Genomic DNA, 20,010 nt, shown 5'->3' with positions numbered 1-20,010 from the left:
ATTACCTAATCTGAACAAGAGAGAAGCAGGCTGAAAAAAATATCATATACAGAGCCTCAGGAAACTGCAGGACTTAAAAACAAAAACAAAAACAATTTCCTAAATTATTAAATAATTTTCAGTTGCAAATTGGATTTTCCAAAGGTCTTTGCAGTTGGCCCTTAGGCTGTTAAAGAATGATCATACAAAGGACATATAAAAATCTTTGGTGTATGTACTGATATTATACCTAAATTGGACCTAGGTAGCCTAAAAGTTAATGCAGTCTTTGAAGATTCACAGATAGGGACAAAAAGGTACAGTCAAGGTAGTAAAAAATCAAGATCACTGTGTCATTTATCATGTCCACCAAGAAGATGTGAGGTGACATGTTCTCTTCAATCTATGGAACTTCAAAATGCACTGCTTAACAGAGAACAGCTCTGCAGCTGGTAGGATAAGTCTTGTGCACAGAGAGAAACATTCCTACCATCTCAGTAAAAAATGGTACCTTGCATGTACTGACTGGTGCTCTGAAGTTTCGCCAAAGATAAGATACAATTTTAACAGTCAAAGGGCCACATTTAAAGCCATTGTAAACCTATGTTAATTACCAGTGAGCAGGATGGGAATATTTCTCTTTTTTTTATACAAATACAAAGTAAGATTTTGTAATAGGTAAGTATGTTCAAAGATCATCCCTCAAAGTTGAACTTGTTTGAACCATTAAATCTAAAGAAATCCAATCAAAAAATTTAAAAAAAAACACACACAAGATTAACAATTTGGCTTTTGAGGGGATACACACCAAAGACTGAAACAAGATCTCAGAAGTATTTTGGCTTCTGTTAATTTTTTTTTTTTTTTTTTGATTAAAATGAAAAGAAATGAAACTCCAACTTAAAAGAAATCCAGAACTACTTTAAAATTCTCGTAAAGATAGTCACGTAACATGGGCTACCCCAATCCTACTAAGTCTACTGTTTGCCCAATGCCATCAAGGTTTATATAGTAAGATTCAAATATCTGGTATCCAGACAATGTTCACAGCTACTTCTCCCTTAAGAGAAGCAGAAAGGCAGTTTTAGGTGTGGTCTGTCTTTATCCCCCAAACTTGATCAATGTATACAATGCTTACACATCCAAATATGTGCAAGATTCAACAGGAGCACTCTCCCACTGCCGTGCTGAGTACGCAAGTTTCCCTGAGATGTCCGCATCACCAAGGGCTCCGTTCTAACTCTGGTCGACAGTTTCTGAACAATGCGATAGTGTAGATAGAGGACTATATAAAATATAAGGTTCTCTCAAAAAGATTTATGGTGTTTGGGGATAAAAAAATATATCAGTCTTCTTGGCTAAAGGTTGGCAAATGTGTTTTCAACTTTAAAATGTCTGAAACTGGCTCTTTTCTTTGTTGATAGAAGCTGAGTCCAGTGATGTGCTCAACATCTGTGATCCGTGCTCTGTGTAACATTAACAATTCTTCAACCCATGAGGATTCATGCTTCCCATGCTAGCAGAATAAGAAATATAAAAGAAAAGTTACCAAGAGAACACTCAGTTCACTTCTATACGTGCTCCATTTTCCCAGTTTAATCATTTATGAGACTTCAGCCCTAAAGTGGAACATGCCATATGATTTGTTAGGCATCATCTCTCCTCTCGAGTAGCTTTCCTTCTAATACATACCATGTATGTTTGTTTAATTAGATGCATCAAGTTTGGGAAAAGAAAGTATACATGGAAAAGACGGTCCTGCATTAAATAGGTTTAAGAAACTTCAATGGTGTGGAGTTAAAAAAAGTCGGAAAACAGAAATTACATGGCATGGTAGAAAGAATATGGGAATTAATATAAAGAATCTGGTTCTCAGTCAGAATGACTATTATTAAAAAGTCAAAAAATAACAGATGCTGGCAAGGTTGTGGAGAAAAAGGAATGCTTTTACACTGCTGGTGGGGAGTGTAAATTAGTTCAACCACTGTGGAAGACAGTGTGGCAATTCCTCAAAGACCTAGAGGCAAAAATACCATTTGATCCAGCAATCCCATTACTGGGTATATAAGCACAGGAATATAAATCATTCTGTTATACAGATACATGCACACATATGTTCAGTGCAGCACTAGTCACAATAGGAAAGACAAGGAATCAACTTAAATGCCCATCAGTGATAGACTGGATCAAGAAAATGTGGTTCATATACACCATGGAACACTATGGTGTATGTGGTCAATGATAGACTAAATAAAGAAAATGTGGTACATGTATGCCATGGAATACTATGCAGCCATAAAAGATCATGTCCTTTGCAGGGACGTGGTTGGAGCTGGAGGCCATTATCCTTAGCAAACTAATGTGAGAACAGAAAACCAAACACTGCACGTTCTCAATTGTAAGAGCGTGCTGAAGGATGAGAACACATAGACACGTGTGGGGGAACAACATACACTGGGGCCTGTTGGAGGGCAGGGGGTGGGAGGAGGGAGAGCATCAGAAAGAACAGCTAATGGATGCTGGGCTTAATACCTAGGTGATGGGATGATCTGTGTAGTAGCAAACCACCATGGCACACATTTACCTATGCAACAAACCTGCACATCCTGCATACATACCCCGAACTTAAAATAAAAGTTGGAAATTTTTTAAAAAGAGACTGGTTCTGTGACTATCTTATCGGGTAAACTAAGGAAAGTTATTTAACATATAAATCTTGGTTCCTTTATCTGTATCCTCCTCATTAGGTTATTTTGACAATCAAATATAATGATGTGTGCAAACATACTACAAAAATACTAGTTTTTATGAGAATGTGTTATCTACAAAGATGCATGAAGATGCCCACATGGGCCAAAGCCACATGCTAAGAACGGTAGAGCAGAAAGAGGGAAAAGTTCTGGGTCCCCAGTGGTGCAGTTTACCCAAAGCGCCATCCCAGGACTGTGTACAGCTGGACTTCCTGTTCTATGAGGAATCCCTGACTTGCTTAAGCCACTGCAAAGGGGTTTCTGTTATTTGCTGCAGAACCCTACTCTAATTGATACATTCAATGACGATATAATCTCTCAAAATAAAGAAAGTAATGAAGCAGGCAATAGCTGCATGTATCTAAGAATGCTCACAAAACTGACAACTTTCAGCGGAGTCAGATCAGGCAACCAACTAGTTAAAGTCTTGCTATTCTGTATCTAATTCTGAAGAATAAGGGGAAAAATAACTCAATGAGAAATGTGCTCTATGGGAACAAGTAATTCTGAAAGTTTATCATAGAAACAAGGAGAGACATAGCTTCATGAATTTTAACGATATATAGAAAGACTACTACCATCAAGGATGGCAAATGGACCACTGTATTCTACTCCTGGGCCCAGAGAAGAGCTCACTATTTTGTTGACTTCTGAGTCCTCAGTACCTAGAGCACCTGATTATAAATATCAAAGGAATGAATGGCTGAATCAAAGTAGTAGTGAATGAATGAATGAGTGAATGCAGCACTCTTCCCTGATGAGCTCATACTGGATCTCAAGATCCTAACTCCAGGTATACCTACCACCCGTTCACTGGGACTGGTATGAAAGTTACATCTTTTTGCAGATTCAGGTCAAGACTTACTTGGTGTCACTTCAAGGAGAAAAAAAAAAAACACCAGGAAATATGGGAAGTACTCTGAAAGGAAAATGTTTTGGCTCACCATAAGGGAAAACTTAAAAATTGCTAAAATGGGCCGGGCGCAGTGGCTCACGACTATAACCCCTGCACTTTGGGAGGCCGAGGCCGGCAGATCACCTGAGGTCAGAAGGTCGAGAACAGCCTGGCCAACACGGCGAAACTCCATCGCCATTAAAAATACAAAAATCAGCCAGGCATGGTGGCAGGCGCCTGTAATCCAAGCTACTTGGGAGGCTGAGCCAGGAGAATCGCTTGAGCATGGGAAGCGGAGGTTGCAGTGAGCGGAGATCAAGCCACTGCCCTCCAGCCCAGGCGACAGAGCGAGACTCCATCTCAAAAAAAAAAAAAAAAAAAAAAAAAGTGGCTCATGACTGTAATCCCAGCACTTCGGGAGGCCGAGGTGGGCGGATCACGAGGTCAGGAGATCCGAGACCATCCTGGCTGACACGGTGAAATCCCGTCTCTACTAAAAAAAAAATACAAAAACAATTAGCCGGGCGCAGAGGGAGGTGCCTGTAGTCCCAGCTACTCGGGAGGCTGAGTCAGGAGAATGGCGTGAACCCGGGAGGCGGAGCTGGCAGTGAGCCGAGATCACGCCACTGCACTCCAGCCTGGGTGCCAAAGCGAGACTCTGCCTCAAAAAAAAAAAAAAAAAAAAAAAAAAAAAGGCTTAAATGTTATGCAGTCATGATGTCCCAATCTACAATGTCGATTTTTAAAATTCTGAGCAAATAAGATAATATAAAACAATTATTCCCAAATACACTGGTATGACAATAGGATAAGAAAGGAAAATATTTTTTATAATTAAGTGATACATAGAAAATTTGAAATGTTGTCTAACAACTTTAAGACTAATGTATAACAGTGCTGACACTTTGAAATTATAAATCCAGTTCTGAAATAAGAGAAAATCCATACTTCAGATAAACCCAGACTTTAGTGGTTAAGCCATACAAAGTTTGATTCTGATCTGATTTTTAGTATCTTTACCAGACAAAGGGGCCAGGCAGGGTGGCTCATGCCTGCAATCTCAGCACTTTGGGAGGCCAAGGCAGGAGGATTATTTGAGGCCAGGAGTTCAAGACCTGCTTGGGCAACATAGCAAGACCCTCTCTCTAAAAAAAAGAAAATGAAAAATAAAAGCAGACAAGGGTAGTCTTCCCCAAAGATATGTCATCTTAAAAGATCAAATTTAAAAGCATCCTGTAATTTCAAAGTCCATATATACTCAAGAGTTGTGCTTTCTCTCACTGTAATGTCAGATGTATGACACAAACAAATATGCATATGTCTAGATTTTCAACACGCAAAGAAAATATACAAAAGCTACTTACAACACAGCTCTCACTGTTATCAGTCCTGTGAGGCAAAATGAAAGCTAAGGTGTCTAAGTTTTCACAGTGCAAAGGAGTCTGAGATGCATCTTTACAGCTTGTTAGCACAATAAAGAAGTGAGTTGGAATCAAAATTTCTTGATTACGGATGACTCTTCTTTTTCTGTAAAATATGCCAATATTCATTTTAAGAAAGAAATAACTATCTTCCTTTTGATGACTATTTCAGTGGAGCATGCTTTTAATACATATAAAAATCAAATTCAAACAAATAATTAAATATAAGAAGCTAGTAATCACAATGCCTCAACATATTCTGCCAGATTCAGAGTAATAATTAGAAGACAGGCAGATAAACACAGTCCAAATAATTTTTGTTTTCTGTAGAAATTTATGGACTTTTGGAATTCTTTTAGTTCTACTTAAAGACACTGAAATTGAAACACTAAAGAAAAGAAAATACCATTTTTAAACACCTACGACCAAGAGTATAAACCATTATCGATAGTCTTAACTTCTAGGCCATTATAGACAAATAGTGGGCAGAGAAAGAACTGGTTAGGAATTTTTTATTTCAGCCCCTTCAGAGAGGACATGTTGTCATGAATTGTTTGTTCTAACTGGATTTTCTTCCTTATCTTAGTAACTTAATCTTTTAAACTGCAGTATATTATCAAAGATGTCCCAAATATCTTTACCTCATAGTCATTCTCCTATTTCTTTTTGTTTTAAGGCTGTTTGTTTTTTTAACATCTTCCAAAACTTAAGGTAGTGGAATCATTGTTTTCAAATATGACCTTATGTAGAATCATAATCTCTAAAACTATTTAAACAGGGGGCTCTGGGTGAAGCCGTGGGTAGGAAGCATATGCAGTTTTCTTCTTTATCCTCTCTAGTGCTACAGTTTCTGAGGCAGCTTTATGCCTCAAGGGAAAGTAAAAAACTGTAACTTTACAAATTGATGTGCTCTCCCTTGTATTTGTAAGTCACATATATCTAAGTCAGCCTGGGAGAGTAGGAAAGTTCTGAGAGGGGATGAATCGCAGTGGAATCTCAGTCTTTTTCCTATGGACTTAACAGCGAAATTGCTTCCCAAACTACTGTAATTATTGTTTTAATAAAGATCAACCAGTTTCCAAAATGTTCTCTCCCTCTCTTTTTTTAAAAAAGCGCCACCGATAGTTTCCTTCAGACAGTTGCTTTTTATCATGCCCTTCCAGCCAGAGTTGGGTAAAAGCTGTTACATTCACCCAAGGCCACCAGACTCCCAAGCACTACAGCTTTATAACCCTATTCATTCCTAGACTCAGGATATGTGTAGCCACACCATAGAGTTCTTCATCTTCTGAATGACAATATATTAAGATCATACCTTAACAATTAGCCACACAGAGATCTTAAATGAGTTCAACATTTAAACTGAGCTCAAAAATTACTCAACTGAACTGAATGGGTGAGAAACACTACTTCTTTTACCTAAAAAATATTTTACTGAATGTTGAGCAAAACGCCAAAATTGATCAGATATTTCAAAAGGATTCCTGTGTAGTCAGAAATGTCATACACAAACATATGACACTGGGTAAAAAGGGTTCTGTTGACTCAACTGGATGGTAATCCCATTTGGTTCCTATTTTTAAGAGTAATGAAATATGTTCTTACTGCCTCAGAATCTCTAAGGAATCATAACGTCCATTATAATCAAAGTCAAACACAGGACCACTGACGACATTGACACCATTTCTTTCTTCAGCATACTTTCGCAGTAGGGTGTCATGAAAGTAGCGCCATATAACTGAAACGAGATAGAAGACAGTGTAGTTTCAAAAGAACAAGGTACCATGTTGTCATGTGAAATAAACTAACACCATGATTCAAAATTAGCATTTATAGTAAATAAAGATAAAGTCAAGTTTGGCTTCAGTCTTTGTTTTGTTTTTTGTTTAGAGACAGGGTCTTGCTATATCACCCAGGCTGGAGTGCAGTGGCACAATCATAGCTCACTGCAGCCTCAAACTCTTGGGGTCAAGAGATGCTGCTGCCTCAGTCTCTAGAATAGCTAGGACTACAGGTGCACATCACCATGCCCAGTTAATTAAAATTTTTTGTAGAGACTAGAGACCGGGTCTCACTGTTTTCCAGGCTGATCTTGAACTCCTGGCCTCAAGCAGTCCTTCTGAGTTGGCCTCCCCAAAGTGCTGGGACTGCAAGCATGAGTCACCACACCCAGCCTTGGCTCCAATCTTAGTGTGAGGCCAAAACTTCATCGTTCAGCCTTGGCCTTTGAAAGGACTCACAGACAAACGTTAAACCCAACTCTATTTGAGGCATCACTGAACAAGTACATCATGTTCAAATTGTGATCATATGTCATCATTAAGCATAGCAACATTGCAGACACAAACGAGGCATATTATTCAGATTTCCTATTAATATCTGAATATTAACTTTCAAATATTCACAAGTATTCTAGATATAAATTAGAGTAAAAACTCCTTTTATGCTTATATTTTGATATTCTATACATCAATATAAGTAACTATATTTTTATTCCTGTAAAAGTCAAATGCTGCAAGTCAATGATGACGTAAAATCTATTTATTTGAAAGCACAGACAATTATCAAGAACTTCCAAAAAGTTAAATAAGGAAGCCGAATGAAAGTTAATATAAGCGATAGCAGACTGTATTAGCTGAATAACTTTAGGAAGCGCATCATATACTTTCTCACCAAAAATGTTTGCAAACAATTAAATACAAAGCAGAATGGATACTGAAATATACGATAATTCTAATATTTGTAGAATTTTTGTGTACTAGTATGCTCATAGTTAAATCTTTAAGAATGTATTTGGTATTAATTCATTTAATCTAGACTGTAAGTCCTATTACATATGAATTATGCCTATATGTGCAGAAGTTAATTAAAATTATCAAATATAGAGTTAACTTTTTTTTTACCTTGAAAACTCTGGTACATTGGCACTATATTTGTAGTAAGCAAAGCTTCAGAATATATTCCACTTGAATTTTTATTTAGTTCTACAAAGAGAAAAGAGGACAAGTTTTTCATTCTTCACAAATGACATAAGAAATTATAGTTTCTCATGGCAGAGGCGAGCATTTTTAAAAACTAGCTGAGTACCATCTTAAACCTGAAAAACTTTTCCAAGTACTGGGTCAAGGGAAAATGTAATGTGTTTGGTCAAGTCCTTTACAAAAATAAAATATTTAAGTCTTTTCAAGATGAGCATGTCAAAGAAACATAAACTTTAATAACAAGAGCCCCAAATTAAACATATTCAAACTTTATTGACCTTATTTCAACTAAAAGGAATTGTGTTGAAAATCTTCTTTCCTTACACTTTTTCACAGTGAAAGAAAAAAGAGAACATCTGGCTCCAGAACAACACCTGCTACCCAGAAAAAACATCACAGGACGTCTGTCTCGAAACGCCATACAAGGCTTCTCTGTATGAATCTGAGGCTTGGACCTAGTCTATTTTTATAATGCAATAGCCAAGTTCTGACTTCAGACACACACTCTGGGAACTGAACTGGATGCTGATGGTAGTTGAGCACCTGCAGCTTTCGATTTTTGCCTTTTAAGGCTGGCCGCAAAATGGCTTCTCATCAACATACAAATTTGCCATTTCAAAAAATAGTATACTTAGCTTCAAAAAAGCCATTCCCTAGAGGTTCTGGATCAGTGAAAAAGCAAGACTATTTAAGCCTCTACCTTTACCTACTTCTCTGACAATCTCATTTTCTTTATAAACAACAAAGTTAGATCTCCTTCCTAAGAACCTTGATATATTCTTCCAACTTGATATATATATATATTCCAATTTCACAGTATTCTCAAATTCTGTTATAAGGAACCATGAAGTGTACTGCCCACCACATCTGCACTAAATCAACTACCCCCCAACCAAAAGAAAATTTTATAAAATTCAAGTTTTAGATGATTAAAATTTTTCCTTTGGCAGTTATAGACCAAATCCACAATTTTTCACCAATAAATAATGTATGGTAGGATTTATAAACAAGAAAGAAAACAAAAAGGAGGAGAAGAGGATAAGAAAAGGGAAGGTCAGGAGAGGAAGAAACTTACGTGGTGGGGAGAGGAACCCGTAACTCACTTTGGTGTTATTTTTATAAAATGAACATTTATGGACAGGACTAAGAGAAATTCTAAAGTCCTGGTACAGACAGTTGGAAAAGTCTTCCGTAGAGAAACTGTCCTGAAGAACGAAATGAAAAGAACTCTCAGATATCAGGCACAGAGAAGAAAATTGCTCTATTAATATTTAAAGGTGAACTACATCATAAAATTATGAAGCTCTAGCTGTCAGCTCATGTCCTTGACTATTTTCCCATTTTCCTACTAGTATAGTCATCTTTTTTTCTAACTAAAGTGTAAAAATGCTTTAAAATATTAAAGATACTAATGGTCATATTTGTGCAAATATTTTCAGATTCTGCTATGCTAATATGAAATAATGTTTAGAATGTCTTTATCTACAATTTTAAATTTTTATTTATTTATTTATTTTTTAAGACGGAGTCTCTCTCTGTCACCCAGGCTAGAATGCCGTGGCGCAATCCCGGCTCACTGCAACTCTGCTCCCCAGGTGCAAGCGATTCTCCTGCCTCAGCCTCCCGAGTAGCTGAGACTATAGGCATCTGCCACCACACCCAGCTAATTTGTGTGTTTTTAGTAGAGATGGGGTTTCACCATATTGGCAAGGCTGGTCTTGAGCTCCTGACCTCAGGTGATCCACCCGCCCGCAGCCCCCACAAAGTGCTGGGATTACAGGTGTGACCCACCACGCCTGGCTAAATTTTTGTATTTTTAGTAGAGACGGATTTCACTGTGTTAGCCAGGATGGTCTCGATCTCCTGACCTCGTGACTCGCCCCCCTCGGCCTCCCAACGTGCCGGGATTACAGGTGTGAGCCACCATGCCTGGCCAATTTTAAGCTTTTATATAGTAAAATGCTGATTTTTAGAGATCTGAGTCTATGTTCCATAGCCAACTACACTGCCAAAAGTCGCTGGAGCAAGGGAGCAGAGTCACTGAACAGCAACGCAAAAACCTCAAGCATCGCAATGACTGTAAAGTCATGCATTTTAATTATATAAGAAAACTGAAAATGCAATCAAGGAATACCATAATTAAGGTATAAATATTAATAGGATGGGGTGCCTATAAAAAGTAGTGTAGACTGATGAATCAGAAAGTCAAAAATTTTTTTAAGTGTTTGGTGTTTGAAGACAGTCTTGAAAAATTTTTAAAATCAACGTTCAAGAAACTTTATATAAATATATGTGTGTATTATATATTTGGAACATAGAAATTATACATAAACAGACATTTCCCTATCTTTTTATTTGGCCATTTCACTGATTAGTAAAAATAATTTTATTTTTTAAATCAAATTGCTGCCCTCCACTATGCTCTCTCAAATCCCTTTGTCATTCCCTTAGGGCATCCTGTACCTTGCCAGTCACTTTCAGTTTCATCCCAGTTTAAAATTTCAATTCCATATAAGACCAAAATCTCATCTTCCCTCTTCTCTCTTTCCAGCACCATCTCCTTCACCATTCCTTCTTCTACCAGAGCACCCAGGCGGCCATGAGTGAGGGAGAAGGCTGCTTTTATTCTGGGATATTTGCCCTCACTCTTTTCAAGGCCTAACTCCTCTGGTGTTGGTGGTGGGCAGGATTCTGGCCTCTCCCTGGTTTGGGCTCGTGTCTTCCTATAGATGGTACATGCAATGGTGTTACTGAGCTTTAATGACTTTGCCAAACAGTGAGGGCTCCCTTAGATTTGAACAGCTGAGGGAAATACTTGTCCTCACACAGCCATGTATTTAGAAATGGGTAACTGTGACTGATCCTAAGGCTGATTTCATGCAATTATAAATTGGAATCATAAAATATTAAAATTGGGGTCAGGGAGGCAAAAGAGAATTCTTTTCTTTTTTCTTTTTCTTTTTTTTGTTTTTTTTGAGACGGAGTCTCACTCTATAGTCCAGGCTGGAGTCTCCTGCCTCAGCCTCCCGAGTAGCTGAGACTACAGGCGCCTGCCACCACGCCCGGCTAATTTTTCTGTATTTTCAGTAGAGACGGGGTTTCACCATGTTAGCCAGGATGGTCTCGATCTCCTGACCTTGTGATCCACCCGCCTCGGCCTCCCAAATTGCTGGGATTACAAGCGTGAGCCACTGCGCCCGGCCTAAAAGAGAATTCTTTACTGCACAACCCTCATTTCACAGAAGAAATTTGGTCTGAGTTCTCAAAGTCATGCAGTAGCTCAGTGGCAGAGCTTGAACTGGAACTGAATTTTTCTGACTCCCTGTTCAGTGTTCCTCTAATGCAGGAACTGATATAAAGCCAAGGTGAACAGTGAGAAACTATGCATTCAACGTTCTGCTTAATCATTAATTTGAAATAGCCACACATGAAGAGGTGACAAATACTTGCATTTCTGTCCACGGTATAGGATGTCCAAAGCGGCATTAAGATGTCTTGGCTGTATCCACTCATAAACTGGTGCTGGGAGAGAAGACAGATGGTGTTTTTCTTCTGGAGAACTCTGGGTCTTCCATAGGGTAAAGTTTCATGCTTAATATTCTTCTCTTGGGTCACAGGATGAAAATAAATAAATTTAGTTAGTGTGTATTATATGACAATATATAGTGTGATATCCTCATCTAATCCTTTCTTCTACTTAACCATATTGAAGATTTACTTTTAACTATTAAAAAAACTGATTACAAAGGGTAGAAGCATAAACACTTAAGAAGACACGTGAGATTCACTGTAATTTTTGCCTATAAAGATTCTGAAATCAATGTAATATCAAGATACCATGAGGACACTACATGAAATTGCTAAATATTCCAGTTAATTCAAAGTTATATTATCAAAAATTCTTAAGCATTATTTTAATTACGTATTCTTTAGGACACACTCCAGAAAGTAAATTTTTTTAATGATATGTGTACTTGGAAAGCAAAAGTTCAGATGAAACTATGAGATTAAACTAAATAAAACAATAACAATATAGATATTATTTATTGCCCTTTTCCCAAATGTCAAGTGCTTGCTACACATCATATAACTAATTTTTACATTTCCATATGAATTAAGGTTATATGCCCATTTTACAGATGCGGAAACAGCAGCTGACAGGGAATACTCCTTCCATGAACATATAGTACCTAAGCTCATATTCAAACTTGGATCTACTCAATTCTGAAAGTGCCACCATTCACTACAATACTTTGCCACCTTGAAGATATCCTAGGGATTTTACAGAGACAAGCTCATATCAGAATTAACACAGAATTTACCTCTTTATTCTAGTAGAAAGAAAAAAAAAATGTGTGCCAGGTAACATAAGGATGAGAGAGTGTATTATAGTGACTCCAAACATTCAAGTCATAATTGAAAAATTTCATCAGTTGTCTGTATATCCTTGATTTTTGGTCAAAAGTGATGAAGAAATAGCTTTAGATCAAAAAATCAATATATAACCTTGTATGATTAACTAAGAACCAGGTGAGATAGAAACTTAGGTATTTCAAATGGGAATCTGAGTCTCTACTATCAACCTATAGAAATCGTCAAAAATTTCAGAACACCTCCATTATGTTCATAAAGTGTGATTCAGCTTCCACTATATACGTTACATACAATATCCACTGCAAAATATCTCTTCTTTCCTTATGTCTAACAGTCTAAACTGTCAAGCAAAGGAACCTCTATGTTTCATCAGGTGGTCCTCCAGAACTCCCTTTATTTTATTGGTTATTCTCAAATCATGTCCCCAAACCAGTTCTCTGCATTTCACACTGATGAGAAAATTGTTTCACATTCCAAGCTTGAGGGTAGCATGCCTTACCTTCTGCCACGGTCAGATTAAACTGTGTCTGAAAATCCTCAATTGGCAAAATCTAAAAAAGGTTATAAAACTATTTTTAAGAACTGAGAGACATGTTTTAATTTTTGTAACACAGAACTGCTATAGATTGATTATCCCAACATAGAACAAATATCATTTACAATAGTCTTGTATGAGTGGATTTTTTTTTTCTCTTTAAAGGCAAGAGTCTTGCTCTTTCACCCAGGCTGGCGTGCAGTGGTGCAATCATGACTCGCTGCAGCCTGGGCCTACTGGGCTCAAGCAATCCTCCCACCTAGGTTCCCAAGTAAATGGGACTCCAGGCATATGCCACCATGCCCAGCTAATTTTTTTAGCTTTTTGTACAGATGGGGTCTCCCTATGTTGCCCAGTCTGGTCTTGAACTCCTGGTCTCAAGCAATCCTCTCACCTCGGCCTCCCAAAGTACTGGGATTACAGGTGTGGTACACCATGCCTGGACAGAAGTTACTTTTTTGATGAACAGGACAGAGGAGAGGAATGACAGTTGCAAAAGACAAAATTGTTAGTATACTAACATTATTGTTAGTATACCAGCATTACGCCAGTAATTAAAAAATAAGAATATGATTGCTGCTTTGTAATTCTTATCTCGGTACCCCAAGTCTTTCTTCTAGTCTAACTCAAGTCTAAAACAAAATGTAAAGCATAAAATAAACTACTCTCCAAATTGCTATATATACACATATATAGTATATATACACACACATATAGTGTATATATATGTATATTTTTGATATATATCAAAATATATTTATATATATTTATATATATTATATTTTTAATATTATAATATATTTTATAGATATATATTTATATATGTTTTTGTATATATGTGTGCACGTGTGTGTGTGTATATATATATATTTTTTTTTGAGACGGAGTCTCACCCTGTTGCCCAGTCTGCAATGCAGTGGTGCGATCTCGGCTCACTGCCACCTCTGCCTCCCAGGTTCAAACGATTCTCCTGCCTCAGCCTCCTAAGTAGCTGGGATTACAGGTGCCTGCTTATGGATGTTATCAATTTTGTTCATAACTTGTCTAGCATTTTTATCTTTTTATAATAATGATATATTAACATGGAAGTAAAAAAGGACAGTGTAATATATTCATTTCATACCAAGAAATCTTTTTTCCTCCCTACACTTAAACAACCTGAATTGTATTTTTAAAAAGGTACATTGTGATTGGTTTCCTATGTGCTCATGACCTCACTGCTAGAGTAACAGTACAGATTCCCTAATACAGGAGGCTCAAAACTGAACTAGACTTCTTCACATCTGCACCCAAGTCAAGTCACAGCTCCAAGGAATTAAAAATAAGAGCATAAAATGCAAAAACTAGAAAGAGAAAAGAAATATTACAAAAGATCTGCATGTGCCCCCTAGGATTAAAATATATGTTTACCTACCCCCACTCCTAAATTCTAATTTGATTATTAAGTATTTCTACAGCACATGCTGTGCAGAGGGTGCTATCAAACCATACATACTGGACCAAACTTCCTGACAATACTTACCGAAGGGTTACATGAGCAGCCAAGGTTATCTCTGGGGTTTCTTGTGAAGGGGCACTGTATGAGGGGGTGCACCTCTTTGGGATGCTTTGGTGTGTAAACGGGATTCTTTAGAAGGTGGTTAAGACTTCCATGAGTTCCGTTATTAGGAGCCGGTGTTAAATTCAGTAAATCTGCATCATTTCAAGAATGGTAGAGTTACTTAGATGTTTCAAATCAAACAAATAGTAGACTTGTGCCATGATCTTTACTTTTTTAAAACCAAATACATGAGTCCTTTACTCTTTAACTAAAAGAAAAGTATAAAACTCTCTTGAGTTTTAGAGTATTTAAGACTAGCTTCTTTTTAATAGAAGTACTGATATGTATATGCTGTATTTCAGTACAAAATTTCTGATTTTTAAAGTGTACAATAACTAGTCACCACCTGTTGAATGCATATTTTCTGCCAATCATGGTGCTAACATATTTTCTTATTTATTCCCCAAAACAATTTTATAAGTTATCATCAATATTTGGTAGATGAGTACTCAAAGTGTTTTGCCCAAGTCTCAAAGTTACTAACTGAACGATCTAGAATTCAAAACCATCTTTGTCTGAGTCTAAGACTCATGCTCTTAAATGTGATAACAGCAAATACTTATGTAGTAAGCACTTACTATATGCCAGGTGCTGTTTTAAGTATTTTAGGATATATTAACTCATTTAAACTATATAGACTCCCACCAAAAGAATTATAGTTAAGACATATTTAAGGTTTTGTAAATGCCTAGGACCATTATGAGAATAAGAAATTAATATTTAAAACACAATGCTTCACTATAAAAGGACTACTTCAGAAGGTACAAAGTAAACCAAGAATATCCCTAATGTGTCCTCCGTCATTTCTACAACCTTGACATTGACTTACATTCAACCATTATGGCTACCAGAAGTTCCACAAGTTTTGTCCACCTTTCACTGCCCTCAATGTCTTTTCTCTGGCTTCTATCACTGCTCTGAGTCAAGAATCAAATAATTAAGCTGAGGGTCTAGAAAAGTGCTGAGCACTGGGGGTGTGCAGACCACCCTGCTGTGAGTGGTGTACTTTAACCAGTAAGCAGCCTAGTGGAACAAACAGATAAGTAATAAGATGACATGTTCCCCATATTTCTTCAGTGAGTCTGAGTCAGGAAGAAGGTAAAAATCTGTCTTGCCTCACCGTCCTCTCCACAAAGGTGCCTACAATGTGACCTGCTTTTGACAATCTTATTTCAGGTCTGTTTTCAGAAGGGAAAAAAGCCACCTGTTCACACTTACCACACATTAAGTTATAGACTTCAATGTTTTCAAAGGTGTCAACCTCAATGCCATGCTTGAATCCAGGTCCATAGCCAACAAAGAGGGCCTAGATGGCCAAAAAAGGAAGTTTATCAGTGCATTTCAGCTGTCTGCAGGTTAGTCCAAAAAATTCTGTTATCCAAATTGTACACATACAAACTGGTTATGATAAGATAAGAGGAAAACTACCATGCTGAGTGGACTTTGTGGGAAATATAGTTTTAACTCTATCACACATATAATCTAAGAACATCTAGGATATGTCTCTTGGTTTTATTACAATTCTTGACTTGACAATCAGAACAGAATGAATGATAATTTTTTTTTTTCATCTATGACATTGAATATAAACTTCACCCTGCCCACCTTACACAGTGCTGCAGGGATCAAATTAGAAAATTACTATAAGTTTATTTTGAAAACATTAAAGTGCTGGGTAAATGTAAGATACTATCTCTTCTAAGAATGTAAATATGATACTTTCTTAAACACTAGCTTTCTTAACTGTAAAGCAATATTCTTAACAGAGCACAAAAAACATGAAAAATAATTATTAGAAATATAATAGGAGATATGTCATATGCTTATGAAACATGAATATAAAATTTTATTAATTTTTTAATTTTTATGGATTTAGGGGTATGTGTACAGTTATCTTTCATGGATATATTGCACAGTGGTGAAGTCTGAGCTTTTAGTGTTACCCATCACCAGAACAGTGTACATTGAACCCAATAAGTGGTATTTCATACCTCACACTCCTCCCACCTTCCCACCTTTGGGGAGTCTCCAATATCTATTATTCCACTCTGTACGTCCGTGCGTGCCTACTGTTTAGCTACCACTTACAAGCGAGAACATGTGGTTTTTAGTTTTTTGTTTGAGTTATTTCACTAAGGATAATGGCCTCCAATTCCATCCACATTGCTGCAAAGGACATGATTTCATTTCTTTTTATGGCTGAGCAGCATTCCACGATATATATATATATATACACACACACACACACACATACATATACACACACACACACATACCACATTTTTAATCCATAATCCACTGATAAATATTTAAGTTGATTCCATGACTTTACTTCTGTGAACAGTGCTGTGATAAACATATGAGTGCAGGTGTCTGTTTGATAAAATGATTTATTTTCCTTTCGGAAATCCCAGTAGTGGGATTGCTGGATTAGGTGTAGTTTCATTATTATTTCTTTGAGAAATCTCTATACAGTGATCCACGGAAGTTGTACTAACTTACATTCCCTTCGACTGTGTATAAGTATTCCCTTTTCTCCACATCCTTACCACATCTGTTGTTTTTTGACTTTTTAGTAATAGCCAATGAATATAAAATTTTAACAAAAGTCTTTAATGTTCAAATAAAAATTGCTTTATGAAAGTATGTTTCATTAATTCTCATTCAAGATATAGAATCGCAGTCTGTTTTCAAATGTAAAACTTTGTATATCATTTTTTCTTTAGATTCAATTCAATTAAGTATAATAGGTTTACTCACTTGCATATTTGAAAATATATTGTCAGAGCCATGAAATCCACTTCCACAATATTTCCGTTCTGAGGGATTCCTAATGTTGACATATATGAATTAAAAATGTAAAGTCCTTTCATAAAACATAACATTATTTTCATTAATAAAAAGTATGTAACTATTTTGTTAAACCAACATAACGGGTAAATAAAACCACCTGGCTTTGAAAAGCATTAAGAAGTCACTTCTATCTTTTATTTCATGGACAAACAAACTATAAGCAATATAGTAGACAGAAGAAAAACCACTAGCATCAGGACAGAAGTGGTTTTGAACATTGGCTGTGTGATTAACTGCCCGTGAATTTAGATAGATTTAACTATCATCTTTGATTTCAATTTCTCATGTTGGTTATTTGTAAAAATTCAATGATGTAGCCTAAAGAAATGCTTCCAACATGGTGTTTAGATATTTACTAAATATTAGTTCTCTCACGAAGATAGGACCATTTCTCCTTTCATATTCTGTCTTTTTTTTTTTTAAACTAAAAGCCCAGCTCTCCAATAAGAGTGGAGACAGTATAATTCTGTTTACTGAATTGTGGTTCACTGCCTAGGTTTTGCTTGACAGGGGTATGTATCATGACTGGCTTCTTGGCAACCACCAAAACAGTTAATGAACAAATTGTGAGATATTAACACTATTAACCATCCAAATAATTTGCCAAACACACCAATAAACTAAAGTTTATTGATGGATTAGTATGAGAAGAATGAAAAAACAACTGTGTATAATGAAGATAGTTACTGATTATTATAAAGTAAAGTGCTTTTACCAACTGTTGGCTGGGCTTTGGTGGCACAATTAGACATACTGTAATGTGTAGAAGACATGCAATGGCAAGTGGTAACAAATGTAGATTATAAGAAGTAATCAATATAGATATGAAAAGCCAGACCAGTGATTCTTAGCCAAGGATGGTCTGGGTGATTCCTCCTTCCCAGGGGACTTTTGGCAATGCTGAGGGACATTTTTGGTTGTCACATTAGAGAAGAAGTGCTACTTTCATCCAGTGGGGAGAAGTAAAGGATCCTTGTCAAATATCCCACAATGTGCAGGACAGCTCTCCACAACAAAGACTTATCTAACTCGAACATCCATAGGCCGACAATAGAAATCCTGAGTTAGAGTGAAGAGAATCATACTTCTACAGTTTTCACATAACAATATTGTTAGAAAGGGCCCAGTGGTTACCCTGAATCACTAACCGATCAGGTTAAGTTTACCTGGGACACTGTCAGAACTTACAATGCAAGTTGCCACTGAGGGTCCAAATAGAATGTCAAGGGCTCAATTCTATCACTCTTAGCAAAGTGCAAACGCTTAGGTAAGAAATGTTTCAGGTAAGGTTTGAAGTGTTGGTTTGGTTCCCGGCACTGAAATTGCAAACAGCAAAGAAAAAGTATTATTTCCCTGTTATCTAAAGTGTTAACTTTTCTTGAAATTGCTTTCTAACTTCACATGAAATTTTTTTTCACAAACATTTCATCAGCCGGCCCAATAAGTCAGATGAAAAAACAGCTAAAAGTTCTTACTATTTGTATAATGTAAAAGGTAAATCTTCCAAACTACTTGAAACATTTAGAGGAAATCATAATTATTACTGCATAAAAGCCCCAGAACTCAGACAGTGTCACTAGATTATATTAAGTTACCACTGATGGTTCTATTTTCAAACATCCTTATAACTGCAATTTAAGAGTTTTCTTGCAGATTTAAAATGTGTGAGTATAAAATGTAGTATAGATAACTCAGCACTAGTATAAAAACTTATTTTTTAAGGCATAAAAAAAGACTGGAAGGAAATATATCATAATGCTAATGGTGTTTATGGTGGTACAGCCATATGGTTTTTCCTTCTACTTTAAAAATTATTTCTTGTAAATAGTTTTAAAATTATTTCTTCTTCTCATATACATTTCATAATGCCAATAGATAAATTCTTTAAAAATTTTCAAATCTACATTATTGGGACACAACCTTAAAGATCTTTAAACTACACAGCATTTCCATGTTGGCCCAGGTTACTAAAATATTTTTTTTCTTTTTTGAGACGGAGTCTCGCTCTGTTGCCCAGGCTGGAGTGCAGTGGCACAATCTCAGCTCACTGCAAGCTCCGCCTCCCGGGTTCACGCCATTCTCCTGCCTCAGCCTCCCGAGTAGCTGGGACTACAGGCGCCCGCCCCTGCGCCTGGCTAATTTTTTCTATTTTTAGTAGAGACAGGGTTTCACCATGGTCTCGATCTCCTGACCTTGTGATCCGCCCGCCTCGGCCTCCCAAAGTGCTGGGATTACAGGTGTGAGCCACCGCGCCCGCCCTAAAATATTCTAATCCTTCAATCCCAATAACAGATGCTGAAACTTTTCTCTGTATATATTATACAAAACTAAAAATAACTAGATAATGGAAAATAAAGATACTCACAGAAAGATTTCGGGCAATGCCTTCATAGTTAACTGGAGGGGAACAAACATAAGAATTAATAGTTGATTGTATGCTATAACTAAAACATAATACAAAAATGTAGAATGTCAGATCCAAACTCTATATTTAAACACCAAGGCAGGTTTTAAAGAGTTCATTTAAGTCATTACATTGTAGCCACTGAAAGGAATTAGACAGACCTTCAGGTATCATATTGTTAAATGGAAAGACAAGTTACAGAACATCTACGTATCCAT

The 20,010-nt window shown here is 36.7% G+C and overlaps 1 protein-coding gene across 4 annotated transcripts in view; it reads right to left on the bottom strand.

The window, feature by feature from the left end:
* Positions 1 to 20,010, bottom strand: part of ENPP1 (ectonucleotide pyrophosphatase/phosphodiesterase 1) — a 97,292-nt gene that overhangs the window by 14,849 nt on the left and 62,433 nt on the right. For 2 of the 4 annotated variants that reach the window (XM_005551849.5, XM_074037060.1), the window contains exons 14-25: positions 19,754 to 19,785; positions 18,577 to 18,704; positions 17,296 to 17,365; positions 15,754 to 15,841; positions 14,458 to 14,627; positions 12,900 to 12,951; positions 11,477 to 11,631; positions 9,102 to 9,231; positions 7,949 to 8,029; positions 6,651 to 6,783; positions 4,989 to 5,151; positions 541 to 1,495 (exon numbers count right to left, since the gene is read on the bottom strand). In XM_005551849.5, coding sequence (XP_005551906.3) covers positions 1,325 to 1,495; positions 4,989 to 5,151; positions 6,651 to 6,783; positions 7,949 to 8,029; positions 9,102 to 9,231; positions 11,477 to 11,631; positions 12,900 to 12,951; positions 14,458 to 14,627; positions 15,754 to 15,841; positions 17,296 to 17,365; positions 18,577 to 18,704; positions 19,754 to 19,785 — 1,373 coding nt within the window. In that variant the 3' untranslated portion in view covers positions 541 to 1,324. Of the gene's footprint in view, positions 1 to 540; positions 1,496 to 4,635; positions 4,770 to 4,988; positions 5,152 to 6,650; positions 6,784 to 7,948; positions 8,030 to 9,101; positions 9,232 to 11,476; positions 11,632 to 12,899; positions 12,952 to 14,457; positions 14,628 to 15,753; positions 15,842 to 17,295; positions 17,366 to 18,576; positions 18,705 to 19,753; positions 19,786 to 20,010 lie in introns of those variants that run through there. The other 2 variants (XM_065543409.2, XM_065543410.2) reach the window with 2 other exon arrangements.

Source organism: Macaca fascicularis, chromosome 4 (genome assembly GCF_037993035.2).
Source record: "Macaca fascicularis isolate 582-1 chromosome 4, T2T-MFA8v1.1".
In the NCBI taxonomy this organism is placed as follows: Eukaryota; Metazoa; Chordata; class Mammalia; order Primates; family Cercopithecidae; genus Macaca; species Macaca fascicularis.
Note: the sequence above shows the minus strand (reverse complement) of the source record. Positions and strands in the feature narration are given on the sequence as shown.